The following is a 27,055-nucleotide window of genomic DNA, read 5'->3' as shown; positions in this document are numbered from 1 at the left end:
ACCCAAGAGCAGGCGGAGGCTGAGCGGTTGTGATGGACAGTTTATTGAAAAGGGAAATGTGGATGGTCCTTGAGATGCGCTAGTGGGTTGTTGAGGCAGAGAAAGCGTGGCCGGCAGTGACGAGGACTGGCGAATGGCTTTGTGTCGAGGTAGCAGAAATCCACTTCACGAGGGACCCGGAGGAAACACTGAGGACAAGGAAAAACACGGAGGTCAGAACGATGACAAGGAATTGCGTAGTTTACTTGGAGACTGGGGAGCCATTGTACCGCTGGAGAAACTGCAGGCGAGGATTTCCGGGATTAGGCAGGGTTAAATGCAGGTGGTAACAATGCCTGATTGGTGACAGGTGCGCGGCTGAGAAAGGTGCTGGAAAGAGGGAGGGGGGGGGGAGAGAGAGAGGGCGAGAGGGTGCAAAGCGGCACCCTGGCTCCAACAATAGTACTACAGGGCAGCTCATGACACATCCATTGTTTAATCTCAACAAGTCACGCCTCCAGATTAGAGCAGTCGCGTGGGTTGGTTAGTTTTAATGGCATGTACAACTGAGTATCTGCGGCATAACATTGAAAGCTAATCTTATATTTGTGTATGATATCGCCAAGTAGCAGCATATAAATAATAATGCATTTCAAATGTTATCCCAGACAATAATAGAATAAAGAAATACATATCGTATTTCTGACAACTTTATTGGCAGAACTTTTTTTTAAATAGAATCACATTCTCTTATTGAACATCCTCAGTGAAGTTGTATTTGGGCTCCTAATGTAATGGAATGGAGTATTTATAGTAAATGTAATTTAAGATACTTAGTTTGAAAAAATGTTTGAAAAATTTTCCACACTCATTTAACTCATCTTATAAAGCATGACTCCATTACCAATTTAACAAAGTTTGATCCATCCACATTCCGTACTGCTTATCCTCACTAGGGTTGCGGGCGTGCTGGAGCCTATCCCAGCTGTCGTCGGGCGAGAGGCGGGGTACACCCTGAACTGGTCGCCAGCCAATCGCAGGGCACATCAAAACAAACAACCAGTTGCACTCACAGTCATGCCTACGGGCAATTTAGAGTCTCCAATTAATGCATGTTTTTAGGATGTGGGAGGAAACCGGAGTGCCCGGAGAAAACCCACGCAGGCACGGGGAGAACATACAAACTTCACACAGGCGGGGATTGAACCCGGGTCCTCAGAACTGTGAGGCTGACGCTTTAACCAGTCGTCCACTGTGCCGCCTCAAGTATTTGCACTCACTTTCACACCTACGGGTAATTTAGAGTCTTCAATCAAGCTCCCATGCATGTTTTTGGGATGTGGGTGGAAACCCCACGCAGGCACAGGGAGATTTGTACTGTAACTTGATCAGGAAGTAAAAACAGTTGTGAAACTTAACTTTATTTGTGTGAACTTTACTTCGGCATCGGCGGTTTATTGAGTTTCTTGAAGAAACTGTTGCTGATCACCAGGGCTTGCTTTACCACTCAAATGTCCACTGGTTATATTTGGAGAAAGTGTGCTATCAAGTGTAGGAGCTCAAACAGGAGATTATCTAATTTTTGGCACTACTTGAGAAAGCTGACGATTTTCCCGAGCTGAGTGACACAGATTGGCTTTGTGATTTAGCTTTTGCTGTGGACATATTGTTACACAGGAATGAGCTGAATGTGAAGCTACAAGGGAAAGACCAGTTTCTGCATAAAAACCAAGCTAGTTTTATTCTCAAAGCGAATGTCAAACAAGTCATTTGTTCATTTCCCCACAATGGCTATGCTGAAAGAGGCCCCTTGACGTGAAAAAATACAGGAAATCACTGGACGGCCTGCATGGAGAATTCTGCCGTCGGTTCTCTGATTGTCATGTCCCTTACATAAGACCCTGAAACTGCACCACAGGAGCTGCAGTTGGAAATGATTTACATCCAATGTGATACTGTCTTAACAGAGAACTTCACCTCTCTGAAACTGGATGAGTTTTATGCTTCATTAAGCGCAGACAAATTTCCCAAAATCCGGAAGATGGCACCGAGGATGCTGGTGTTGTTTTGCTCTACATATGTGTGTGAAGAGACTTTTAGTGTGATCAACACCACCAAAGCATCCTCGAAATCCCAGCTGAGTGATGAACACCTCAGATCTGTTCTGAGAAGGGCCACAACAAAACTAACACTAGACTTTGATGCACTGGCAAAATAAGGTGATCAACAACACTGTTCCCATTATAAGAAAATGTCAGTATTAGCACTACAATGCTTTTTTTGTTTATTATTGGTTCATTGGCTTGGCCCGCCTGTAAAATTTTAAAAGCCAATGTGGCCCCTGAGCCAAAAGGTAAGTCCACCCCTGGCCGAGTAAGCTTCTAGTGTGTACATTCCTCAGTGACGACATGAAAATAATTAAAGAAGAATCTGCTTCACAAACTGGTATCTTCCTCTTTTTAATGGAGTATGTTTCAGGTGTTCTCCAGCATGCTTCCGATGTTTCCTATTTCCTTTGGCTTGAACACTGTTATATCGGAAAACAAAAAGAATGTTCTAAGATTTACAATGATTGATTCATTAAATAGGTGACATGAGAAATCTCAGCAAGTGGGGAAATGTCCCTGTGCGCATCCTCAAACACCACAAAGTCAGACAGGTGTCAAAGAGTCTGAAACAAACAGGTGACCCTGTTCAACACATTGTGATTACTGTGTTTAGCTGTGCTGTATGGTATTCTGTTCAAAATACTGTAGTCATCATAGTTATCATGACTCACAAGTTGAATTAACTGTGGGTCCTGGTGTTCTTCTTGCATTGTAATTGTTTTGGTGGCTTTGAAAAAGCGAGTTAGGTTCCACCTATATATCAACAACAGCATATAAGTCTACAACTTAGAAAATATAATTATGCGCTACAGCATTATCAAAATTGTCCAGAATCAATTACCCATTCTGCCATGCTCCTCCTTACTGTATATCAGATTCTGTGGAATCTGTCGTCAGCTTCGTACGTCATGTTGCTTGCCGCCACTCGTGTACGTGCCATGTTGCTCGTCAAAGCAGCCCAGGCACAGTCTGTGAACGAACAGACAATATATGATACGAAGAACAATGATATACAACATCTAAGTTTATGTTATGTAACACCATCCCATGCAGTTAATGTATTAACACTCTCGTTAATGTGGTGGTAGTACTATGAGCGTGGTCTTGGGTACAAAAGAGTCATCCTAAAACTTTGAAGTAAATTACAAATTACGTTGCCTCCAATAAGTAGGATATTTATAGATAAATCTCTTTATAAATCCCACTAAGATTGATGAAATATGCTTAGAAATCTTATTTGTTATTGTAAAGCATCTGAGTGACTTGAAAAGAGATATATACAGCGTCTTCAAGACATCTCCTGTACGGAGAAACTACTCACATGCATTGCTCTGGTGTGATTTTGGCCCATTCCTCCACACATGCAGTCTTTAAATCTTGAAGGTTTCGTGGGCTTCTTTTATGGACTATCCTGCTGAATTGTCCACCCTTGTTTCAATTTCATCATCCTCGTAGATGGCAGCAGATTTTTGTTAAGGATGTACATTTGCCCATTCATCCTTCCTTCAGTAATGTCAGACATGCAAACACAAAAGGGATGAAAAAGGTGACAACCCCCCCGCCCCTCCAAAAAAAACATTGGGGGGTCTGGGGAGATGGCCCGGGCCCCCGCAGGGGATTTTAACATAAATTAAACAATCTGGAAGACTCTAAAGATTACAATAAGGGAAAATAAACACATTTTCTTCACGCTGAAAAAACATTAATTTACACCGCTCAAGTACATGTTCCATCCATCCATTTTCTGAGCCGCTTCTCCTCACTAGGGTCGCGGGCGTGCTGGAGCCTATCCCAGCTGTCATCGGGCAGGAGGCGGGGTACACCCTGAACTGGTTGCCAGCCAATCGTAGGGCACATAGAAACAAACAACCAGTTGCACTCACAGTCATGCCTACGGGCAATTTAGACTCTCCAATTAATGCATGTTTTTAGGATGTGGGAGGAAACCGGAGTGCCCGGAGAAAACCCACGCATGCACGGGGAGAACATGCAAACTCCACACAGGCGGGGATTGAACCCGGGTCCTCAGAACTGTGAGGCTGACGCTTTAACCAGTCGGCCACTGTGCCGCCTCAAGTATATGTTGATGTACAAATTTAAGATTCAAATTAAATTTGCCTCACTTTGCATTTTTGTTCTGGCCTCCAACTTGAGCCAGGCCCATCTCCATCTGCGCCTGATGCCTGCTTCAAGCCGTGCCACATGAACAGTATCCTCCTCTTTAAGCACTCTCATTCTGGAAAAGAATTGTCTAAAATCATTGTCTGTTTCACTTCATTTTTTACTATTACCAACTTCAAAGGCTAATCCCAAATGCATCCTATTAAGTACAGTATTTTTCTGTTTTTATTGGCCATTTAACATTAACATCCATCTATCCATTTTCAACACCGCTTATCCTGGTTAGGGTCACGGGGCGCTGGAGCCTATCCCATCTGACTTTGGGCGAAAGGCAGACTACACCCTGAACTGGTCGCCAGTCAGTCGCAGGGCACATATAGACACAGACAACCATTCGCACTCACATTCACACCGTCACTGAGTGGGAACTGAACCCACGCTGCCTGCACCAAAGTCAGGCAAGTGTACCACTACACCATCAGTGACTTTAACATTAACATCCATAAACTAATTAGATATTGATAGGCGCATTTCCTAATTAATACAAGATGTAGTAGCCAGCGGATCAGCTCTTGTCGCCGATGTTACGTGTACTTCGTGGTTCCGCTGGGACCACAACCAGGGCCACGACTCGCAGCACCTCAACGCGAAAATACAAAAGACCAGTGCAACAAATACGACACTGTCTGATCTGATGAGCAAAAAAGTTGCTTAAACGTAAGAGTAGCAATAAAAGATGTCTGCTGCAGACGTGGGTAGAGTAGCAAAATATTGTACTCAAGTAAGACTACTGTTACCTGACAATAATGTGACTCAAGTAAAAGTAAAAAGTAGTCCTCCAAAAAACTATGTAAGTAAGATTAAAAAGTGCACACTGAAATAATTACTCAAGTACTGAGTAAATAGCACAAACAATAAAAAAAATATTTTAAAAACAACAACAAAAACATTTGCGATTTACTGCACGGTGTTTCCTCAAGTTATACAACCCCTATTCCAATGAAGTTGGGACATTGTGTTAAACATAAATAAATACAATGATTTGCAAATCATGTTCAACCGATATTTAATTGAATACACTACAAAGGCAAGATATGTAATGTTCAAACTGAAAAACTTTATTGTTTTTAGCAAACAATCATGAACGTAGAATTTTATGGCTGCAACACGTTCCAGAAAAGCTAGGACCAGTGGCAAAAAAGACTGAGAAAGTTGAGGAATGCTCATCAAACACCTGTTTGGAACATCCCACAGGTGAACAGGCGAATTGGGAACAAGTGAGTGCCATGATTAGGTATAAAAGGAGCTTCCGTGAATTGCTCAGTCATTCACAAGCAAAGATGGGGCGAGGTTCACCTCTTTGTGAACAAGTGTGTGAGAAAATAGTCGAACAGTTTAAGGACAATGTTCCTCAACGTACAATTTCAAGGAATTTAGGGATTTCATCATCTAGGGTCCATAATATCATCAAAAGCTTCAGAGAATCTGGAGAAATCACTGCATGTAAGCGGCAAGGTCGAAAAGCAACATTGAATGCCCGTGACCTTCGATCCCTCAGGCGGCACTACATGGAAAAACCGACACCATTACTGCTGAAAGAGAAACATATGCTGCCATCCAAGCAATGTCTTTTTCATGGACGCCCATGCTTATTTCAGCAAGACAATGCCAAACCACATTCTGTACGTGTTACAACACCGTGGCTTCGTAATAAAAGAGTGCATGTACTAGACTGGCCTGCCTGCAGTCCAGACCTGTCTGGACTCCAGACAGGTCTGGAGACAATCTAAAAAGCTTCAACAATTAGTGTCCTCAGTTCCCGAACGTTTATTGAATGTTGTTAAAAAAAAAGTGATGTAACACTGTGTTAAACATGACCCTGTTCCAGCTTTTTTGGAATGTGTTGCATCCATAAAATTCTAAGTTAATGATTATTTGCTAAAAACAATGAAGTTAATCAGTTTGAACATTAAATATCTTGTCTCTCTAGTGTACTTAATTTAATATAGGTTGAACATGATTTGCAAATCATTGTATTCTGTTTTTATTTATGTTTGATACAATGTCCCAACTTCATTGGAATTGGGGTTGCAAGTGAGCTGAAATATCCACGTTTGGGCAGACAGTGCCAGACAAATACTACAAAACATGAAAGATGTTGTTTTTGTTCATCTCAATGTAAATGAGTTGTAACGATGACTTTCCCCAAATGATGGCTACTTAGGCACGACGATCAGCCGGGCTGGCTTGTCTAGTGTTAATACCTATGACCGGGAAGCCCAATAGAAGACGTTGTTTGAGGTCATGTGACTTTCTTGTGTCGTTTGATTGGTGAACTAGACTTAAACGTCAGTCAAACGTCAAAGTACTGTTACCGCTAGCTGCCAGCATTCAAGGAGAACGAAACAGCCTATGACTACAGCGACCCCCACCACCGCAGAAACTCACCGGATCTATATGATTCAGGTAAATGGCCTATTTTGATTTCAAAATGGTAAATTTCGCCAAAAGGCGACTTATTCGCATGTATATAATGTGAAGTTTACCAGTACCATTTGCTGAAAAGCAGCCCCACACCATCATGTTCCCACCTCCGAACTTCACCTTTGGTATGGTGTTTTTCGGGTAAATGTGGTGTGCATTATGGCATCCAAACAGTTCTATTGTGCTCTCATCCGACCAGACCATATTCTCCCAGTATTTAACTGGTTTGTCCAAATGTTATTCAGCAAACTTTGAACAAGCTTTGACATGTTTTTTTTTTTTTTTTTTTCAAGCAATGGGGTCTTGCGTGGTGAGCGTGCATACAGGCCATGGTGGCGGAGTGCATTACTCACTGTTTTCCTTGTGACAACAGTACCTGCTAATTGTAGGTCTTTTTGAAGCTCTCCACAGGTGGTCCTTGGCTCTTGGACAACTTTTCTGATTCTTTGTACGCCAGCTGCCACCATAAAAATTTGCATTTTCCATCTCTTAAAAAGCTCTATAACAGGGGTCACCAACATGCTGCCCTCAGTCCAAGGACCCCATGAGTAGCCTGCGAGCCTATTCTAAAAATAGCTTACTAGTGATGGTGTTTTGGCAAATCTTTTTCTGACAGAATAAGTAAGGATGCAATCTTGTCTTTGTGGATTTTTATTTATTAAGGAAAAAAAGAAAAATCTTTGCAAAGAGAGGAAAAGGTACAAGTCCGGACAAGTTGTCAGCCCTTACTGAAGAGCAAGCAAAGAAACACCTTCGTTAAATAGAAGTGAGAAGTACAGAGAAAAAAAAGGAAAGAAAACAATTATCTTTGTCCAGCTGCACTCAAACTTATCTTTATTTAAATGGAAATCGAAGTAAAATAACAGTATAATATATATTAACAAAACAACCCTACAATCATCCAGAAATTCACACCTCAGGTTTAAGATAATCCTTCATAAGTGGGTTGTAAGTCAGTTATGCACCAAGTTATAGTAGACTGAGCACTCGGAATCATGGTCATCATTTAAGTCATCGTTGTCATCCAAGCAGTCGGCTTGAGGGAAAAGGTCAGGCAAACGTTCATCAGAGACTGAATAGTGAAATATAAATCGTGGACAAACGCTATGTCAGCCATGCAAGAGAGTAAAGATTTCACCAAAGGGACCAAGCAATAGGACATTAAAAATAGAACAAGCAAAGCGATACAGCCAAGCCCGCCATCCAAGTCCAGTGAACTAGCTCGAATCGAGCACCTCCTCGCGGGCAATGAGATCATGGAGTCTAGTGAGGTTTTTAATGCCACTGGTTATGGCGCGCGGCACGGTGGCCGACTGGTTAGAGCGTCAGCCTCACAGTTCTGAGGACCCGGGTTCAATCCCCGGCCCCGCCTGTGTGGAGTTTGCATGTTCTCCCCGTGCCTGCGTGGGTTTTCTCCGGGCTCTCCGGTTTCCTCCCACATCCCAAAAACATGCATTGATTGGAGACTCTAAAAATTGCCCGTAGGTGTGACTGTGAGTGCGAATGGTTGTTTGTTTCTATGTGCCCTGCGATTGGCTGGCAACCAGTTCAGGGTGTACCCCGCCTCCTGCCCGATGACATCTGGGATAGGCTCCAGCACCCCCTCGACCCTAGTGAGGAGAAGTGGCTCAGAAAATGGATGGATGGATGGATGGTTATGGCGCCTCTATCGCCAGCATTGTCAGGAATGTATGTGTAACAGGTTTGGTTCTAGAGGCTACAAATACCGCCCTGAGAAGCCAATAGCAGATCAAGTGCCATGCGGTTTTGGAGGGCTACTTCACGAATTTCCACACGTGAAGCCTGAAGAATGGTCAGGGTAGTGTTAACAAAACTATAAAAACGATAACTTAGAGTTTCATATCGTAACATCAATTTGCCCACCCCAATTTGAGGAAATAGTGAGTATAATACCTTGGTACCTGTACTCCGAACCTTGTGATCGGTGGGGACGTCTGTGCCCCAAACAGGATTGTGTTCTTTAAATTGGGCCTGTCTGCGACAACGGGAACAGGATGTGGCAGAGATAATGTATGAGTGGTCTGTCAAAACTAGACTTTACACCGATCTGATCGGCCTGATTGCATTTTATGCATTTTATGCTGATTGGCCGATCGGCTTTCATGTCATAATTCGCCGATCCAATCAATGACATCATCGATCGGCTCTGCACAAGACATTTACTCCGCGTCGCTGTCGCGTATGAATCCAAAGTTTGTTTTTAGCCTTGTTCCGTATCTTGTGGCGTAGTACTGTAACTATCTGACAGCGTCTATCTGAAGTTTTTTTCAATGTTGTTGGTGAAAAAACACGTCGTCGGTGTGGGACTATTTTGCGGTCCCTCAGACAAACAACACACAATTTGCAGTCTGTGCACAACTGAAGTACGTCATGGGGAACGTCATCTAAATGGTTCAACACAACAAATTTGATCGGGCACCTGAAGTATGTACAAAAGGAGGAGCATGCCACGTTCAAGCAACGCAGCGTGAAAAAACCCCCCAAAAAAACCAAAGAAAAACCAAAGGAGAAGCCAAACGGACGTAAACTCTGGACAACACCCATCCATATAGCCGAGACAGTGAGAAAGTTAGAGTAAGCATGTCATTAACAGTATTTATTAAAGTAATTTAATTACAGTAATTAAATAATTTTTGTTATGTTGATGTAATGGTGATTTGACCTAAATTTATGTCAGTGGCCATGTCAGTGGCCAATCCTTGAATGCACCGTAGAGGTCATTGATGTTTTAACTTTTGTCTAAAATCATAAAGAATACGTTTGAAGATACTCAAGTATACACAATATACACAAGCATATACAATAAATAAACAAGTCATGTAAACAGACACATTGCTCCATCTTTTGATCGGATCGGTCCAGAAATCCTGATCGTGTAAAGCCTAGGCAAAACAGTAGGGGTGCATGGTCTAAAACGGTCTAACCCGTGTGTCATTTTAGCATAACAAAAGAAGAGACGCCGAGGGAGACCAGGGCCCATCCACACGCCGTCATCATAGGTTGCCCTGCACTGTCGCACAAAGCGCGCTCAGTGGGAGTAGACAGTGAGTGAAGGTCAGCGTGAGGAAGGGAGGGGGTGTGTGAGCAGCGGAGAGGGAAGAGGAGAGGTGGAATGATGGAGGAGGTAGGCGCGATGCAGCCTTGGCGACGGGATCTGCACTTGCATTCCCTTGAGAGACAGGGTCAGAGATGTTGGTGTGTGCCGTACATTTGCAGATCGCGATGGCAGAAGGTAGAAGAATGGCATCAAGAAGAGCTGCAACCTTGTCATGGTGAAGAATATGTTTGCCGTCAGATTTAAAAAATTTGCGGTGGCGCCAGATGGCGCCAAAGTCATGGACCACGACAAAGGCATAACGGGAGTCTGTGTAGATCAGGGGTGCTCACACTTTTTCAGCATGTGAGCTACTTATAAAATGACCAAGTCAAAATGATCTACCTATTATAAAAATGCAAAACATGTATATACTAAGAAATAAATTGAAGATTCTTCATATGTAATTTATATTATATTGATATCTTCAATATAAATCTGTACATTTTTGTCATTACCTTACTCCTGCAAGATTGAATTTACACAGTGAGGGAGGCGTACCCCACATAATCATGTGTAGCAAGTACAGCCTGATCACAGGCTGCCACCGCACAGAGGCACGCAGGAAGACCCCGCGCCATCGGATCAAGTTGACGAGAGAAATACCCCACTTGGCGGAGACGGTCGCCATGGCGCTGACGTAACACAGATGTCATGTTGCCATGCCGTTCGTCCTCAAACTGAACAAAGGGCTTGGATGAATCTGGAAGCCCAAGAGTGGGGTAGGACTGCAAAGCACACTTGAGGTGTTCAAAGCCAGTGGTAGCCTCAGGTGTCCATTTGACATGTGATGAGGAAGTGAGTGACTTGTCCAGGGTGAGAGAGCGCACAGCAGACTCATAATGAGAATAATTTGGGATGAAATCTCCACAGTAAGAGCACATTAACCCCCAAAAATATGTTTCTTCGTGAGTGGTCTGGGTGTGTCGACAATAGGCTGCACACGGGCAAGAGAAAGTGTTTTTCCATGAGGAGTGAAGACGTGTCCCAAAAACCTAACCCTTTGTGACACAAACTGCAATTTTGACAATGATGCCTTGTGACCTTCTGATGCAAGTGTTTTAGCAAAGCGACTGTATCAGTCTCACATTGTTCTTTGGTGGGTGCGGCAATCAACACGTCATCGAAACACTCTAGTAAAGCTGTGCCAGGTGTGAGTGTCAAAGGTTCAAGACTGCGGGCGAGTGCCTCACAAAAGAGAATGGGGCTGTACGTCAGCCCCTGGCATAAGCGTGTCCATGTGTAGTTTTTCCCGTCAAAAGTAAAAGCAAATCAGAATTGGGAATCTTTTTGAAACGGTACTGAAAAAAAAGCATTTGAGAGGTCAACAACCGAGAACCATTTTGTCAGGTGCAATTTGGCCCAAAACGGTGTATGGGTGACCAAAGGCAGGGACCCTGGCGGGGACCAAAAGGCGGGGACCCTGGCGATCCAATCCAGAAGCTGGCTACAGAAGCTGGCTCTAGGGACGTGGAATGTCACCTCTGGCAGAGAAGGAGCCCGAGCTGGTGTGTGAGGTTGAGATGTTCCGACGAGATATAGTTGGACTCGCCTCCACATCAACCTCCGGCAGAACTTCAACCACATCTCGGGGGACCAACCACATCTCCGAGTGGACCATGTTCCGCGCCTCCATTGCAGAGGCGGCCGACCGGAGCTGTGGTCGTAAGGTAGTCGGTGTCTGTCGTGGCGGCAATCCCCAAACCCGTTGGTGGACATCAGCGGTAAAGGATGCCGTCAAGCTGAAGAAGGAGTCCTATCAGGGCCTTTTTGGCCTGTGGGACGCCTGAGGCAGCTGATGGGTTCCGGCTGGCCAAGCGGAATGCAGCTTTGGGGGTTGCTGAGGTAAAAACACGGTGAGGCCATGGAGAACAATTCCGAATGGCTTCGAGAAAATTCTGGTCCACATCTGGCGTCTCAGGAGGGAGAAGCAGTGCACCATCAACACTGTGTATAGTGGGGATGGGACACTGCTGACCTCGACTCAGGACGTTGTGAGTCTGTGGGGAGAATACTTTGAAGACCTCCTCAATTCCAACGACACGACTTCCCATGAGGAAGCAGAGTCTGGGGTCTCTGAGGCGGGACTCTCCTATCTCTGGGGTTGAGGTCACCGAGGTGGTTAAAAGGCTCCTCGGTGGCAAGGCCCCGGGGGTGGATGAGATTCTCCCGGAGTTCCTAAAGGCTCTGCATGTTGTGGGGCTGTCCTGGTTGACCCGCCTCTGCAAAATCGCGTGGACATCGGGGACAGTGCCTCTGGATTGGCAGACTGGGGTGGTGGTCCCCCTTTTAAAAAGTCCCCTGGAGGGTGTGTTCCAACTACAGGGGATCACACTCCTCAGCCTCCCTGGTAAGGTATGTTTAGGGGTGCTGGAGAGGAGGTTCCGTTGGGAAGTCAAATCTCAGATTCAGGAGGAGCAGTGTGGTTTTCGTCCTGGCCGTGGAACAGTGGACCAGCCTTACACCCTCGGCAGGGTCCTCGAGGGTGCATGGAAGTTCGCCCAACCATTCTACATGTGTTTTGTGGACTTGGAGAAGGCATTTGACCGTGTCCCTCGGGCAGTCCTGTTGGGAGTGCTTCGGGAGTATGGGGTGCCGAACCTTCTTCTCTTCGGTCCCTGTACGACCAGTGTCAGAGTTTGGGCCGGGTTGCCAGCAGTAAGTCGGACTCGTTTCAGGTGAGGGTTGGACTCCACCAAGGCTGCCCTTTGTCACCAATTCTGTTCATAACTTTTATTTTTATTTTATTGATGTTCATGCTCTGATTGTTTAGAGCGTCTGCCTCACAGTTCTGAGGTCCGGGGTTCAATCCCGTGTGGAGTTTGCATGTAGGTTAATTGACAAGCTCTAAATTGCCCATAGGTGTGAATGTGAGTGCAAATGGTTGTTTGTTTCTATGTGCCCTGCAATTGGATGGAAACCAGTTCAGTGTGTACCATCCATCTATCTGAGCCGCTTCTCCTCACTAGGGTCGCGGGCGTGCTGGAGCCTATCCCAGCTGTCATCGGGCAGGAGGAGGGGCACACCCTGAACTGGTTGCCAGCCAATCGCAGGGCACATACAAACAAACAACCATTCGCACTCACATTCACACCTACGGGCAATTTAGAGTCTCCAATGTTTTTGGGATGTGGGAGGAAACCGGAGTGCCCGGAGAAAACCCATGCAGGCATGGGGAGAACATGCAAACTCCACATAGGCGGGACCGAGGATTGAACCCCGCTCCTCAGAACTGTGAGGCTGACGCTCTAACCAGTCGGCCACAGTGCTGCCCATTTTAGAAGTTATGTTTGTTCAAAACTTTTAGATCTTGTTTCATGATGGCATTTCTCCATCTTTAACTCAACTTCCACGCCGAGTCTCTTTCTCTCTCCCTTGATACAGTTCTTTTCGACTGTCTGGGCTGCGCACTATCAGTGATTACCACCTGAGATGATGATTTGATTAGCTGACGGGTGGGGGGGGGGGGCTGAACTCGTATCTAATTGGTCGGTATGGTTCGTCACTACCGTAAAGCTTGTAATGCTGTGCTGCTTAAAATAAAAGCGCCCTTTATGTCTTGAATCATACATAACCTTACTCTTTTTGCTATGGTGGGCGTCCATGTGGGTCCATATGGGACTGCTTCTGGGTCTGGACCCGGAGCCTTATAGCCTACATGACCGCCCACAACGCGTCGTGTAGCAGAGGTCCGCCTGTGTGTGTGTATGTATGTGTGTGTGTGTGTGTGTATGTATGTGTGTGTGTGCGTGTGTGTGTGTGTGTGCGCATGTGTGGGTGTGGGCGTGCGTGTAAATACGCGTTCCTTGCATCTATTCGGCCCTTCTCTCCATCCATTTCCTAACCTCCCCACCTTACTCTACATTCTACTTGTCTCGGTTGCAGAAGAATACAAACATACTTGCCCTCGCTCACTTCCTTGGCTGCTCTGTTAAGGACTTCAGTGGGGGCTGAACCCCTGTTCGTTTTGTGCGGATAAACAGGGCAGGTTGTCCAGGTCAATTCCGATTGTTTTGCCCAGATGTGACATATATCTATTTTTTTTTTCATGTCAATGTGAACAGTACAATTCCGATTTATTTCTTTTTTTTTTTCCTTTTTCTTTTTCAAATCCGACCCAGGCTTCTTTCATATGTAGATATGAATCAAATATGTATCCAGTCCGACTGCAGTCTGGACGCTCAGGTCGCACTCATCTGACCTATACATCATAAAAAGGCAACAAACAACACAATTGTTCGACGAAACAGACAGGCGCAAAAAGCAATGGTGGACAAATGAGATAAAAAGAAGATGCTTTACAACTGATAAATACAGTAAATCCGGGGATAGTTCAGTTCAAGCACAAAATCCTTGAAATTGTCACAAATGCGTCAGGACGAGGGGCCATATTTACTTCCATAAATACTACTGCGCCACGTGATGTCGTGTTTTGTGCCCATGCATGCGCTTCACGGACACATTCGAAGTCACATTTGTTTTTGTAATGTGAACGATGACATAAAAAGATTTAATTTAACACAAATATCTGAATTGGGCATCATAATACAGTGTGATCGTAACATAGTCTCAACTTGTCCCTGACCATATAGCTCAACGTACCACATGGGTACCATATTTTATTTATTACGCCCTACAGCTAATGTGATGCACTTTTATACCAGCTGTAATACACATTTTGCAGCTCATGTGAATGCCCCTTGTGAGTGCAAATGAATATCAGCTGGTTGAGTCCTACTTGATGGCCTACAAAAAGGTCTCATTGCCAAGGCTGTGAGTCAAGACACATCTCATGATGGTTACATGCAAATAGCTGTCTCAAGACCATCGCAAAGTAATTGTTGGAAAAAATAATGATGGCATTGGTTACAGGCACATATCTAAGCTTCTGAATGTTCAAGTGAGCACAGTTGGGGCCATAATACGTAAGTGGAAAGCCCATTATACCACCATAAATTTGCCTTGATCAGTTGCTCCTCACAAGATTTCTGTCAGAGGACTGCAAAGAATAATCAGAAGAGCCAAGGATCACCAATGGAGAGCTTCAAATAGACCTGGAATTAGCAGGTACTGTTTTCGCAATGAGAACAGTGAGTAATGCACTCCGCCGCCATGGCCTGTATACACACTCATCACGCAAGACCCCATTACTGAAAAAAAAGAATGTAAAAAGCTCGTTTAAAGTTTGCTGACCAACATTTGGACAAGCCAGTTAAATACTGGGAGAATATAGTCTGGTGTGATGAGAGCAAAATTGAACTCTTTGGATGCCCTAATGCAAACCACATTTGGGGGTCAAGTGGCACTGCACGTCACCTTAAATCATCATACCAACAGTGGAGGTGGGAACATGATGGTGTGGGGCTGCTTTTCAGAAAATGGTACTGGTAAACTTCACATTATTGAGGGAAGGATGAGTGGTCAAATGTACCGAGACATTCTTAACAAAAATCTGCTGCCATCTATGAGGATATGAAAATTAAACAAGGGTGGACATTGCACCAGGATAATTATCCGAAACATACTGCCAAGGAAACTCTCAATTGGTTTCCACAAAAAAAAAAAAATAAAGCTGCTAGAATGGCCCAGCCAATCACCTGACTTGAGTCCAATCGAAAATCAATGGAAAGAACTGAAACTCAAGGCCCATAAAAGAACCGAAAGACGGACCAAATAAACATGTCACATACATTACATATCACATGTTGAACACACTGACGGCCGGCGTGCGCGAGTGTGTACACTTCATAAATTTGAAATAAGCATAAATGTCACAAATGACACACGCATTCAACAAAGTAACATAAACAAAGTAACATAAACATACATTAATAACAAAGATGAACGTCTTTTTTACTGTAATCATTCAAATTTGCATGTCGCGATAAATTATGGAAACCGCGTGGCTTTTCTGTCATCATGCTAGCGGCTACTCGCCCCAACGGAGCGTCCTTAATGTCACTCCCCCAACCTTGCTGCTTTCCGCTGTTTGGGGGTAGAATGCTTGTTGCATGCCATTTTGAGACAGTGGCTCAAGCTCCCTACAAGCTACAGCTAGCGCAGCTAAATATGACGCTGAGCCACAGAGGCCGACGAGGCGAACGTGCACCTGAATACAACGCCGCACAAATAGATACTTATCGCCTCCATGACGGTGAAAAAACTACACTTTTAGACAAGTATCGTTATTGTCACGGTTCACGAAGGATGGACAGAGAATAAGACAGATGGAAACATCATGCTACTCGCTAACCTATCACATGACTTTGCAAAACACCAAAGTAAATAAAGTGATTGGGTGGTACAGTACACTGGCCACATTTGGTCAGACTGGAACTGCGTTAAAGTGGATTTTCTCCAACTTTGAACAGCAAAGTACCAGGAAAATTAGTACGTGTTTATAGTGGAAAATACTGTTATATGCAATGCTGGACAGCCGTACAAAGACCAGAAATGAAATAGTATATCATCTCTGCTACGTCATATGAGAAAATTAACCTATAATTTTAGAGTCCATCCATCCATCCATTCATTTTCTACTGCTTATCCGAGGTCGGGTCGCGGGGGCAGTAGCTTTAGCATGGACGCCAAGACATCCCTCTCCCCAGCCACTTCATCCAGCTCTTCCGGGGGGATCCCAAGGCGTTCCCAGGCCAGCCGAAGGATGTAGTCTTTCCAGCGTGTCCTGGGTCATCTGAGGGGTCCGGGAGGCATCCCAATCAGATACCCCAGCCACCTCATCTGGCTCCTCTCGTTGTGGAGGAGCAGCGGCTCTACTCTGAGATCCTTCCGGATTACCGAGCTTCTCACCCTATCTTTAAGGGAGAGTCTGGACACCCTGCGGAGGAAACCTATTGCGGCCGCTTGTATCCGGGATCTTGTTCTTTCAGTCACGACCCACAGCTCGTGACCTTAGGTGAGGGTAGGAACGTAGAACGACCGGTAAATCGAGAGCTTTGCCTTTCGGTTTAGCTCCTTCTTCACCACAACGGATCGATACAAAGTCTGCATCACTGCAGATGCTGCACCGGTCCGCCTGTCGATCTCCCGTTCCATTCTTCCCTCACTCGTCAACAAGACCTCAAGATACTTGAACTCCTCCACTTGGGGGAGGATCTCATCCCCGACCTGGAGAGGGCACGCCACCCTTTTCCGACTGAGGACCATGCTCTCTGATTTGGAGGTGCTGATTCTCATCCCAGCCGCTTCACACTCGGTTGCAAACTGCTCCAGTGAGAATTGGAGGTCACGGCTTGATGAAGCCAACAGAACCACATCATCAGCAAAAAGCAGAGAAGCAATACTGAGGCCACCAAACCGGACCCCCTCTACGCCTGGGCTGCGCCTAGAAATTCTGTCCATAAAAGTTATGAACAGAATCGGCGACAAAGGGCAGCCTTGGCGGAGTCCAACACTCACCGGACTGACTTACTGCCAGGATATGCGGACCAAACTCTGACTCCGGTCGTACAGGGACCGAACAGCCCGTATCAGGGGTTTCGGTACCCCATACTCCGAAGGACCCCCCACAGGGCCCCCCGAGGGACACGGTCGTATGCCTTCTCCAAGTCCACAAAACACATGTAGAGTGGTTGGGCGAACTCCCATGCATCCTCGAGGACCCTGCCAAGGGTGTAGAGCTGGTCCACTATTCCACGGCCAGGACGAAAACCACACTGCTCCTCCTGAATCTGAGATTCAACTTCCCGATGGACCCTTCTCTCCAGCACCCCTGAATAGACCTTACCAGGGAGGCTGAGGTCTGCCAATCCAAAGGCATTGTCCCCGATGTCCACGCGATGTTGCAGAGGCGTGTTAACCAGGACAGCCCTACAACATCCAGAGCCTTGAGGAACTCCGGGCGAATCTCATTGACCCCCGGGGCCTTGCCACCGAGGATATTTTTAACCACCTCGGTGAATTCAACCCCAGAGGTAGTAGAGCCTGCCTCAGAGAACCCAAAATCTGCTCCCTCATGGGAAGGTGTGTCGGTGGAATTGAGGAGGTCTTCAAAGTATTCTCCCCACCGACTCACAACATCCCGAGTCGAGGTCAGCAGCACCCCATCCCCAATATACACAGTGTTGATGGTCCACTGCTTCCCCCTCCTGAGACGCCGGACACTTAGTCTTCAATTAACCTATCATGCATGTTTTGGGGATGTGGGAGGAAACCAGAGTACCCAGGCGAAAACCCACGGAGGCACGGGAAGAACATGCAAACTCCCCACAGGCGGGGTCCGAATTTGAACCCCCAGTCCTCAGAACTGTGAGGCAGATGTGCTAACCCGTCGTCCACCGTGCCGCTCCTATGAAAATAGTTCTTAATATTTATTGATATCACAAATAAATCACTGTTCTGCATTGCACATAAAATCCATATATGGGAAGACAAACAGTGTCATATGTTGGATCTGTTGGGGCACTGGGCCCTGAACTCGAAAGTTAAAGCTATCGATCTAGCTATCAATCTATTTGCGGTGTAACGATTCGTTTTAGCAACGATTTTCGTGTTTGCCGATTTGATTCAAGGATGATATTGATTAATTTAGAACGATACGACCTGTAACGATTCATTGGCTGGAAATCGATTCAGGAACTTTTTAGACAAAAATTCGTCCAGCGTGACTGTTAAATGAATACCTGAATACTGCACAGTGTAGATGAAATTTTGTGGATGCTTGTTGTGTTCTTGTAAGGGAATTGGGTAAAAAATTATTATGGTCATTAAAATATAAGTATTTTCCAGATGTACAAATGTACGCAGACGTTTCGCATGTTCAATAACAACAAGATGCGGTTCACTGCCAAACTGAAGCAACTTTGCCGGGCTAAAGAGGATGCCTATCAAAGTGTGCACAGAGCCCTGTACAATTGTGCTAGAAATCAGCTGACAAAAGAAATTAACGTTCCAAAGAGAAATTATCCAGAAAAGAAGGAAAAACAGTTTACTTAAGTCGGTCTGGCGAGGATTAAAATCGCTAACCAACTACAAGCCACCATCCCCCCAAGCAGAGAACAAAAGAGAACAAGCTGACGACTTGAACACCTTCTACTGCAGATTTGGAAAGAACACGTTTACACCCCACAACAACTCAGCTGTACCACCATCGCAGCTCTGACTTCTGCGTTAACTGTTCATGAACAGGATGTCAGACGCATCTTCAAACTACAAAAGATCAACAAAGCGGCACGCCCAGATTTACAACTTACTGATGGGCAGGACAAAGCGGGTGAGGCTGGGAGACACCACCTCATTCACACGCACCACCAGCATCGGGGGGGCCCCAAGGATGTCTCCTCTCTCCTCTGCTTTTCTCTCTCTCTACACAAACGACTGCACCTCAATGCACCCAGTTGTGAAACTCCTGAAGTTTGCAGATGACACCAGCGTCATTGGCCTCATCAAAGACGGTGACGAGTCTGCGTATCGACACTAAGTGGAGCAGCTGGAGCTTTGGTGCGGCCGACACAACCCGGAACTGAACATGCTCAAGTCTGTAGAGATGATTGTCGACTTCAGGAAGCAACCTTCACCACAGCTGCCACTCACGCTGTCCAACTGCCCTGTGTTAACCGTCGAAACCTTCAAGTTCCTGGGAATTACAGTACCTCAGGACCTGAAGTGGGAGACCAACATCAACTCGATCCTCAAAAAGGCCCAGCAGAGTATGTACTTCCTGCGGCTTCTGAGAAAGCACGGCCTGCCACAGGTGCAGCATTCATCGAATCAGTCCTGTGTTCATCCATCACAGTCTGGTTTGGTGCTGCCAAAAAAAAGGACAAACTCCGACTGCAACGGACAATCAGGACTGCCGGAAAAATCGTCGATACCTCCCTACCCACCCTTGAGGACTTGCACGCTGCCAGAACTAAGACAAGAGCATGCAAATTCCTCTTTTACCCTCCACATTCTGGTCACACCTCTTCCAGCTCCTTCCCTCAGGTAGGTGCAATTGATCTATGCAAACTAAAACCACAAGACATTCCAACAGCTTCTTCCCTCTTGCCATTAAATTGCTAGAGGCTCAGTGACTCTCCGTAGTGTGTTTTAATGTTTTAATGTTTCAAAAGTATTTATTGTCAAAATGGCTGTCTATTGTCGTACTAGAGCGGCTCCAACTACCGGAGACAAATTCATTGTGTGTTTTTGACGTACTTTTGACAAATAAAGATTATTCAGATTCTGATTGTTTCATGTCTTATTATATACCGTACTTTATGTGTTTTCCAATGGACTATGAGTCTGCTTTATAAAAGTTGATAGATTTGTATTGCTTTGCAATAAAACAATGGGGGAAAGCAGAAACATATTTTTCATTATATTATTTCTGCTATGATTTTACTTGTTGAGCCATTGTTTTCCAAGAAAAGAGATGTTTAATTGGTGTTAGAATTATGAAGTGGTCCTTGGAAAAATGTCTCTACTGTAAGGAGTTCCTAGCTGGACCCAGTTTGAGAATCCCTATTCAAAACAGTTAAATAGTAGCGACTAAAACAAAGTATTGTGAGGTTTTCATGAGGAAAATATTTTAGCAGTAGTGTTAATAATACACAGAGAGCTAAATAAATCAATAAACCTGCACTTTGTAGCTCAAACGTGAGCCTGAAACATTCTCGCCCGTGTCCTCCTCGTCTGCCATCCACGAGACAGAAAAACAACACACACACACACATACTGTGGTGTCTCGTCCAACCACTAGGGGCACTACGGAAAGGAGTGACTAGATTTGGGGCGTAGAAAAGGAAATGAAGGAGAAAAGAGACAAAGAAGAAAGTAATATTGACAGTGCTAACTGCTGTGCACTAACGGCAATGCTTAAATCAAAACAATCGACTGATTACCTTTTAAAACAATTTAAATATATATATACATCATATCTATATATTTCTTTATTTATCTATCTATCTAGCTGAACATTAGCAACTGGATTTCTTTCCATTTGCTTTATTTGGTGTTGTTAACATCAGAGTGTATTTATATGAACGAGCTATTATTTGCAGTGTTCTGCAGTCCTCATTCATGCATTCTTTACTGGTTTGTTTCTTCCAGACTAATTGAGTCAAGGGTATTATTAATGCATTAATAATTTCTCTCATCTCTGCTACAGTTTTGAGCATTCACAAGCGTCCAATGCTGAGTAACGCAGATATCAGCTTCCCAATGAAGGGCTGGAGGGGCATGGTGGACTGGGCCCGCAACTCAGAGGACAGAGTCACTATCCCAAAACACATCCTGCTAACAGGCAAGCCAGGTGAGTGCTGTACACACTATACAAGCTATTTATAGGGTGGTTGATTGATGTGCTTTACTACGAAAATAATTATTGCAAATTGAATGGTAAAGTTGTTGTCCTCAGTCCTGGGAGCAGGAACACCTCCGCAGTGAAAGGAGGAAAAGAATAAGAAAGAATGAAAGAAAGAAAGAGAGAAACAAAGGAAGAAAGAAACAAAGAATAGGTAACTAGCATAGTACAGAGGTAGGGATGAACCAAAGCAAAATAGTATAACAATCCGGTATATGTGCAACCATCTTCCGCATTTGGCAAAACGGGTCTGAGTTCGGGTGAATGGCGAAGAGGGCCGCGACAAGGCAACCGTGGGGACTTTAAATAAGCTACAATATCTTTTATCAGAATCAGAATCATCTTTATTTGGCAAGTTTGTAAAAAAAACACACAAGGAATTTGTCTCCGGTATCTCTAGTACGACAACAGACAGTCAATTGACAAAGAATACTTTTGAGACAAAACAACATAAAAACACAGTCACTGAGCAATACAAAGTTAGCAGTATAAGTGTTTTTTTTTTTACAATTGTGCAAAATGATGGTGAGTCCTCTGGCAATTAAAGCAGTTTGAAATGACTAATAGAACAATCGTCTAGTGCAGTGACCATTGTGCAAATGGCACAGACACTTCAAGAAATTTATGCAGTTTAAAGTGACTAGTAGTGCGATAATCTTGGACAATGTCAATTGTGCAAATGGAGCAGATACTTCTCAAGCACATGAGTGGCCAGTATTGGTCAACAACAGATATGCAAGTAGTGCAGGGTGGCGAGACTACTACAGTGAGTGCACGAGTAATGTATAATTGGCCCGACAGAAATGTGACTTCAATCTCAAGACAAAATTGGCCGCATGTTACAATGGAAATGGAAGTTAACTGTTTAAGAAGTTAATGGCAAGAGGGATGAAGCTGTTGGAATGTCTGGTTGTTTTAGTTTGCATTGATCGATAGCGCCTATCTGAGGGATGGAAGCTGGAAGAGGTGGTGACCAGGATGTGGAGGGTCCAAGAGGATTTTGCATGCTCTTGTCTTATTTCTGGCAGTGTGCAAGGGTAGGTAGGGGGGTACGGACAATCTTTTCAGCAGTTTTGGTTGTCCGTTGCAGTCGGCACTTGCCCTTTTTTGTTGTAGCACCAAACTAGACTGTGATGGATGAACACAGGACTGATTTGATGTCTGCTGTGTAGAACTGCCTCAACAGCTACTGTGGCAGGCCGTGCTTCCTCAGAAGCCGCAGGAAGTACTGCTGGGCCTTTTTGAGGATGGACTTGATGTTGATCTCGCACTTCAGGTCCTGAGAGACTGTAATTCCCAGGAATGTATGTTGATGTACTTTGCATCACTGCATGAGCCAGTCTTGCACAACACAACATAGTTAAACACTTTGGGCATTGTGATAGTGTAGATAAAGCGCAACATAGCGGTAAGTGCACTCCATTTACTCTGGGCACTGTGATAGTGTAGATAAAGTGCTATATAAGTGGAGTCCATTTACCATTTACCATTTTAAACCTGGATAAGCAGAGAAAAACTCAGGTAACCCATTGCCTGAGGTAACCCCATTGCCTTAAGTAATCACAATCATTGCCCACCCATTGATTTAACTTAGTTTGTTAAGTGTACTGTAGATCTAGATGGGTAGCGTATACTTATTCAACTGCTCATTTAACTCATCTTATTAGGTACTGTATAATGTAAGCCCTGGATAAGTAGACTCTACTTGTTCTACTATCGTTTAACTCAGTTTGTTAAATATACTCTAAACCCTGGATTGGTACACTCTACTTATTATACTACTAATAATTTAACCCCCTTGAGCCGTCACCTTATCATGGTGGAGGGGTTTGTGTGTCCCAGTGATCCTAAGTTGTCTGGGGCTTTATGCCACTGGCAGGGTCACCCGTGGCAAACAGGTCCTAGGTGAAGGACCAGACAAAGCACAGCTCAAATGAACCCTTATAAGGATTAACATAAATGAGCATCAGTTTGCCAGACCTGGGGGTGGGGTTCGAAGGGGAGCGACTGGAGGCTGGGTCTGCACCAATGGGGCCCGGCCGGGCACAGCCCGAAAGGGTAACATGGGTCCCCCTTCCCATGGACTCAGCAACTGCAGGAGGGGCCATAGGGGTTGGGTGCAGTGTGAGCTGGGCAGTCCCGAAGGCAGGGACCTTGGCGGTCCGATCACCGGCTACAGAAGCTGGCTTGTGAAACGTCACCTCTCTGGCAGAGAAGGAGCCCGAGCTGGTGTGTGAGGTCGAGAAGTTCCGACGAGACATTGCCGGGCTCGACTCCACACATAGCTTGGGCTCTGGTACCAGTCCTCTCGAGAGTGGTTGGACTCTCTTCCACTCTGGAGTTGCCCACGGTGAGAGGCGCCGAGCAGGTGTGGGTATACTTATTGCCCCCTTGCTTGGCACCTGTACATTGGGGTTCACCCCGGTGGACAAGAGGCTAGCCTCCCTCCGCCTTCGGGTGGGTGTGTGGGTCCTGACTGTTTTTTGTGCCTATGCACCAAACAGCAGTTCAGAGTGCCCACCCTTTTTTGGAATCTTTAGAGTTGGTGCTGGAGAGCGCTCCCGCTGGGGACTCCATCGTTCTGCTGGGGACTTCAATGCTCACATGGGCAATGACACTGGGACCTGGAAGGGCGTGATTGGGAGGAACTCCCCCCGATTAGAGCCCAAGCAGAGTTCTGTTATTTGACTTCTGTGCCGATCACGGATTGTCCATAACGAACAACATGTTCAAGTATAAGGGTGTCCATGTATGCACTTGGCACCGGGACACCCTAGTCCGCAGTCATCGGACTTGCGGCCGCATGTCTTGGACACTCGGGTGAAGAGAGGGCCGGAGCTGTCAACTCATCACCACCTGGTGGTGTGTTGGCTCTGATGGTTTGGGAAGATGCCGGTCCAAACATATTGTGAGGGTCTGCTGGGAACATCTGGCAGAATCCCCTGTTAGAAGGAGTTTCAACTCCCACCTTCCACAGAACGTCGCTCACATTCTGGGGGAGGCGGGGGACAATGTATATAGTGGGGATGGGGCGCTGCTGACCTCGACTCGGGACGTTGTGAGTCGGTGGGGAGAATTCTTAGAATCCCTCCTCAATTCTACTGACACGCCTTTCCATGAGGAAGCAGAGTATGGGATCTCTGAGGCAGGCTCGCCGATCTCTGGGGTTGAGGTCACCGAGGTGGTTCGGAAGCTCCTCCTCGGAAGTCCCCAGGGGTGGATGAGATATGCCCAGAGTTCTTAAAGGCTCTGGATGCTGTGGGGATGTCCTGGTTTACACAGCTCTGCAACATCGTGTGGACATCGGGGACAGCCCTCTGGATTGGCAGACTGGGGTGGTGATCCCCCTTTTTAAGAAGAGGGACCGGAGGGTGTGTTCCCACTACAAGGGGATCACACTCCTCAGCCTCCCTGGTAAGGTTGATTTAGAGGTGCTGGAGAGGAGGGTCTGTCGGGAAGTCATATATCAGATTCAGGAGGAACTGTGTGGTTTTCGTCCGGGCTGTGGAACAGTGGACCAGCTCTCCACGCTTGGCGGGGTCCTCATAGGTGCATCGGAGTTCGCACAACCAGTCTACATGTGTTTTGTGGACTTGGAGAAGGCATTCGACCGTGTCCCTCTAGGAGTCCTGAGCGGGGTGCTTCGGGAGTATGGGGTACCGAACCCCCTGATATGGGCTGTTCGGTCCCTGTAAGACCAGTGTCAAAGTTTGGTCCGCATTGCTGGCAGTAAGTCAGATTCGTTTCCGGTGAGGGTTGGACTCTGCCAAGGCACATGACGCATAGCACACGACATTTTGTCACTGATTCTGTTCATAACTTTTATGGATGATTTCTAGGCGCACCCAAGGTGTGGAGGAAGTCCGGTTTGGTGGCCTCAGTTTTGCATGTCTGCTTTTTGCAAATGATGTGGTTCTGTTGGCTTCATCAAGCCGTGAGCTCAAAGTCTCACTGGAGCGATTTGCAGCGGCGTGTGAAGCGGCTGGGATTAAAAACAGTACCTCAAAATCTGAGACCAAGGTCCTCAGTTTGAAAAGGGTGGAGTGCCCTCTCCAGGTCGGGGATGAGATTTTCCCCCAAGTGGAGCAGTTAAAGTATCTTGGGGTCTTGTTGACAAGTGAAGGAAGAATGAAACTGGAGATCGACATGCGAATCGGTGCGGCATCTGCAGTGATGCAAACTTTATATTGGTCCGTTGTGGTGAAGCAGGAGCTAAGCTGAAAGGCTACGCTATCAATTTACCGGTCAATCTACATTCCTACCCTCACCTATAGTCACGAGCTGTGGGTCGTGACCAAAAGAACAAGATCCCGGATACAAGAGGCCGAAATCTGTTTCCTCCGCAGGGTGTCCGGGCTGTCCCTTAGAGATAGGGTGAGAAGCTCGGTCATCCTGGAGAGGCTCAGAGTAGAGCTGCTGCTCCTCCCCATTGCGAGTAGTCAGATGAGGTGGCTCGGGAATCTGATTAGAATGCCTCCTGGATGCCTCCGAGGTGAAGTGTTCCGTTTCTTTTAATGAGCTATTGACTGCACCCTTGATTTTATTACATACGTATTGTTCTGCTTGTCCAGCAATGTGTTTTGAACCTTTAGAGACTTTTCCAGCCAAGTAGGATCTTACCTGTGGTGTCTCTGCTGGTTCTCTGGGTCCACCTGTCCATCAAAGCAAAATGTGGATCGCCAGGCTATTCATATGGTCGCTGCTCATCTGGGATGCTCTAAGCTGTTTAAATTCGGCAACTCCAATATTCTGCTACCGCGCTCTTGAAACTTTGTCTGAACTCAGCTGTTCCACCTCCACTATTGCTCCTCTATTTGGACATCGCTCGCCCGCCTCGACGAAAACACATCCGCGATCTTTCCCAAGGGATGGGCTGTTCGGTCCCTGTACGACCGGAGTCAGAGTTTGGTCCGCATATCCGGCAGTAAGGGTTGGACTCCGCCAAGGCTGCCCTTTGTCACCCATTCTGTTCATAACTTTTCTGGACAGAATTTATAGGCATAGCTGAGGCGTAGAGGGGGTCCAGTTTGGTGGCCTCAGTATTGCATCTCTGCTTTTTGCAGATGATGTGGTTCTGTTTTCTTCATCAAGCCAAGTCTCACTGGAGCAGTTCGCAGCGGAGTGTGAAGCGGCTGGGATGAGAATCAGCACCTCCAAATCTGAGACCATGGTCCTCACTCGGAAAAGGGTGGCGTGCCCTCTCCAGGTCGGGGATGAGATCCTGCCCCAAGTGGAGGAGTTCAAGTATCTTCGGGTCTTGTTCACGAGTGAGGGAAGAATGGAACGGGAGATCGACAGGCGGATCGGTGTAGCGTCTGCAGTGATGCGGACTTTGTATCGATCCGTTGTGGTAAAGAAGGAGCTAAGCCGAAAGGCGAAGCTCTCGATTTACCGGTCGATCTACTTTCCTACCCACACCTATGGTCACAAGCTGTGGGTCGTGACCGAAAGAACAAGATCCCGGATACAAGCGGACAAAATTAGTTTCCTCCGCAGGGTGTCCGGGCTCTCCCTTAGAGATAGGGTGAGAAGCTCGGTCATCCGGGAGTAGGCTCAGTCTGGCTCCTCTCTTCACATCGAGAGGAGCCAGATGAGTTGGCTGGGGCATGTGATTCGGATGCCTCCCGGACACCTCCCTGGTGAGGTGTTCCGGGCACGTCCCACCGGGAGGAGACCCCGGGGACGACCCAGGACACGCTGGCAGAGACCACATCCTTCGGCTGGCCTGGGAACGCCTCGGGATCCCCCTGGAAGAGATGAATGGAGTGGCTCGGGAGAGGGAAGTCTGGGCGTCCCTGCTAAAGCTACTGCCCCAGCGACCCGACCTCGGATAAGCGGTAGAAAATGGATGGTGGATGTTTCCCAAGGGATTGTCAGAATTGACAACTCCACTTCCATCAACTCTTTCTGGTCTTCATCTCCCCGTCAATTGAGACCCTCCAG

General features: G+C 46.1%; 1 protein-coding gene across 5 annotated transcripts in view; it reads left to right on the top strand.

Annotated features, from left to right (window-relative positions):
* The window catches only part of adgrb1a (adhesion G protein-coupled receptor B1a), a 326,613-nt gene that overhangs the window by 151,346 nt on the left and 148,212 nt on the right, over positions 1-27,055 (top strand). For all 5 annotated transcript variants that reach the window (XM_061673608.1, XM_061673606.1, XM_061673607.1 and 2 more), the window contains one exon: positions 20,918-21,061. In XM_061673608.1, the coding sequence (XP_061529592.1) occupies positions 20,918-21,061 (144 nt within the window). The remainder of the gene's footprint in view (positions 1-20,917; positions 21,062-27,055) is intronic.

The sequence above is a fragment of the Phycodurus eques genome, chromosome 4 (genome assembly GCF_024500275.1).
Source record: "Phycodurus eques isolate BA_2022a chromosome 4, UOR_Pequ_1.1, whole genome shotgun sequence".
NCBI classification, from domain to species: domain Eukaryota; kingdom Metazoa; phylum Chordata; class Actinopteri; order Syngnathiformes; family Syngnathidae; genus Phycodurus; species Phycodurus eques.
The sequence above is the reverse complement of the archived record's forward strand: the minus strand, read 5'-3'. Positions and strand labels throughout refer to the sequence as shown.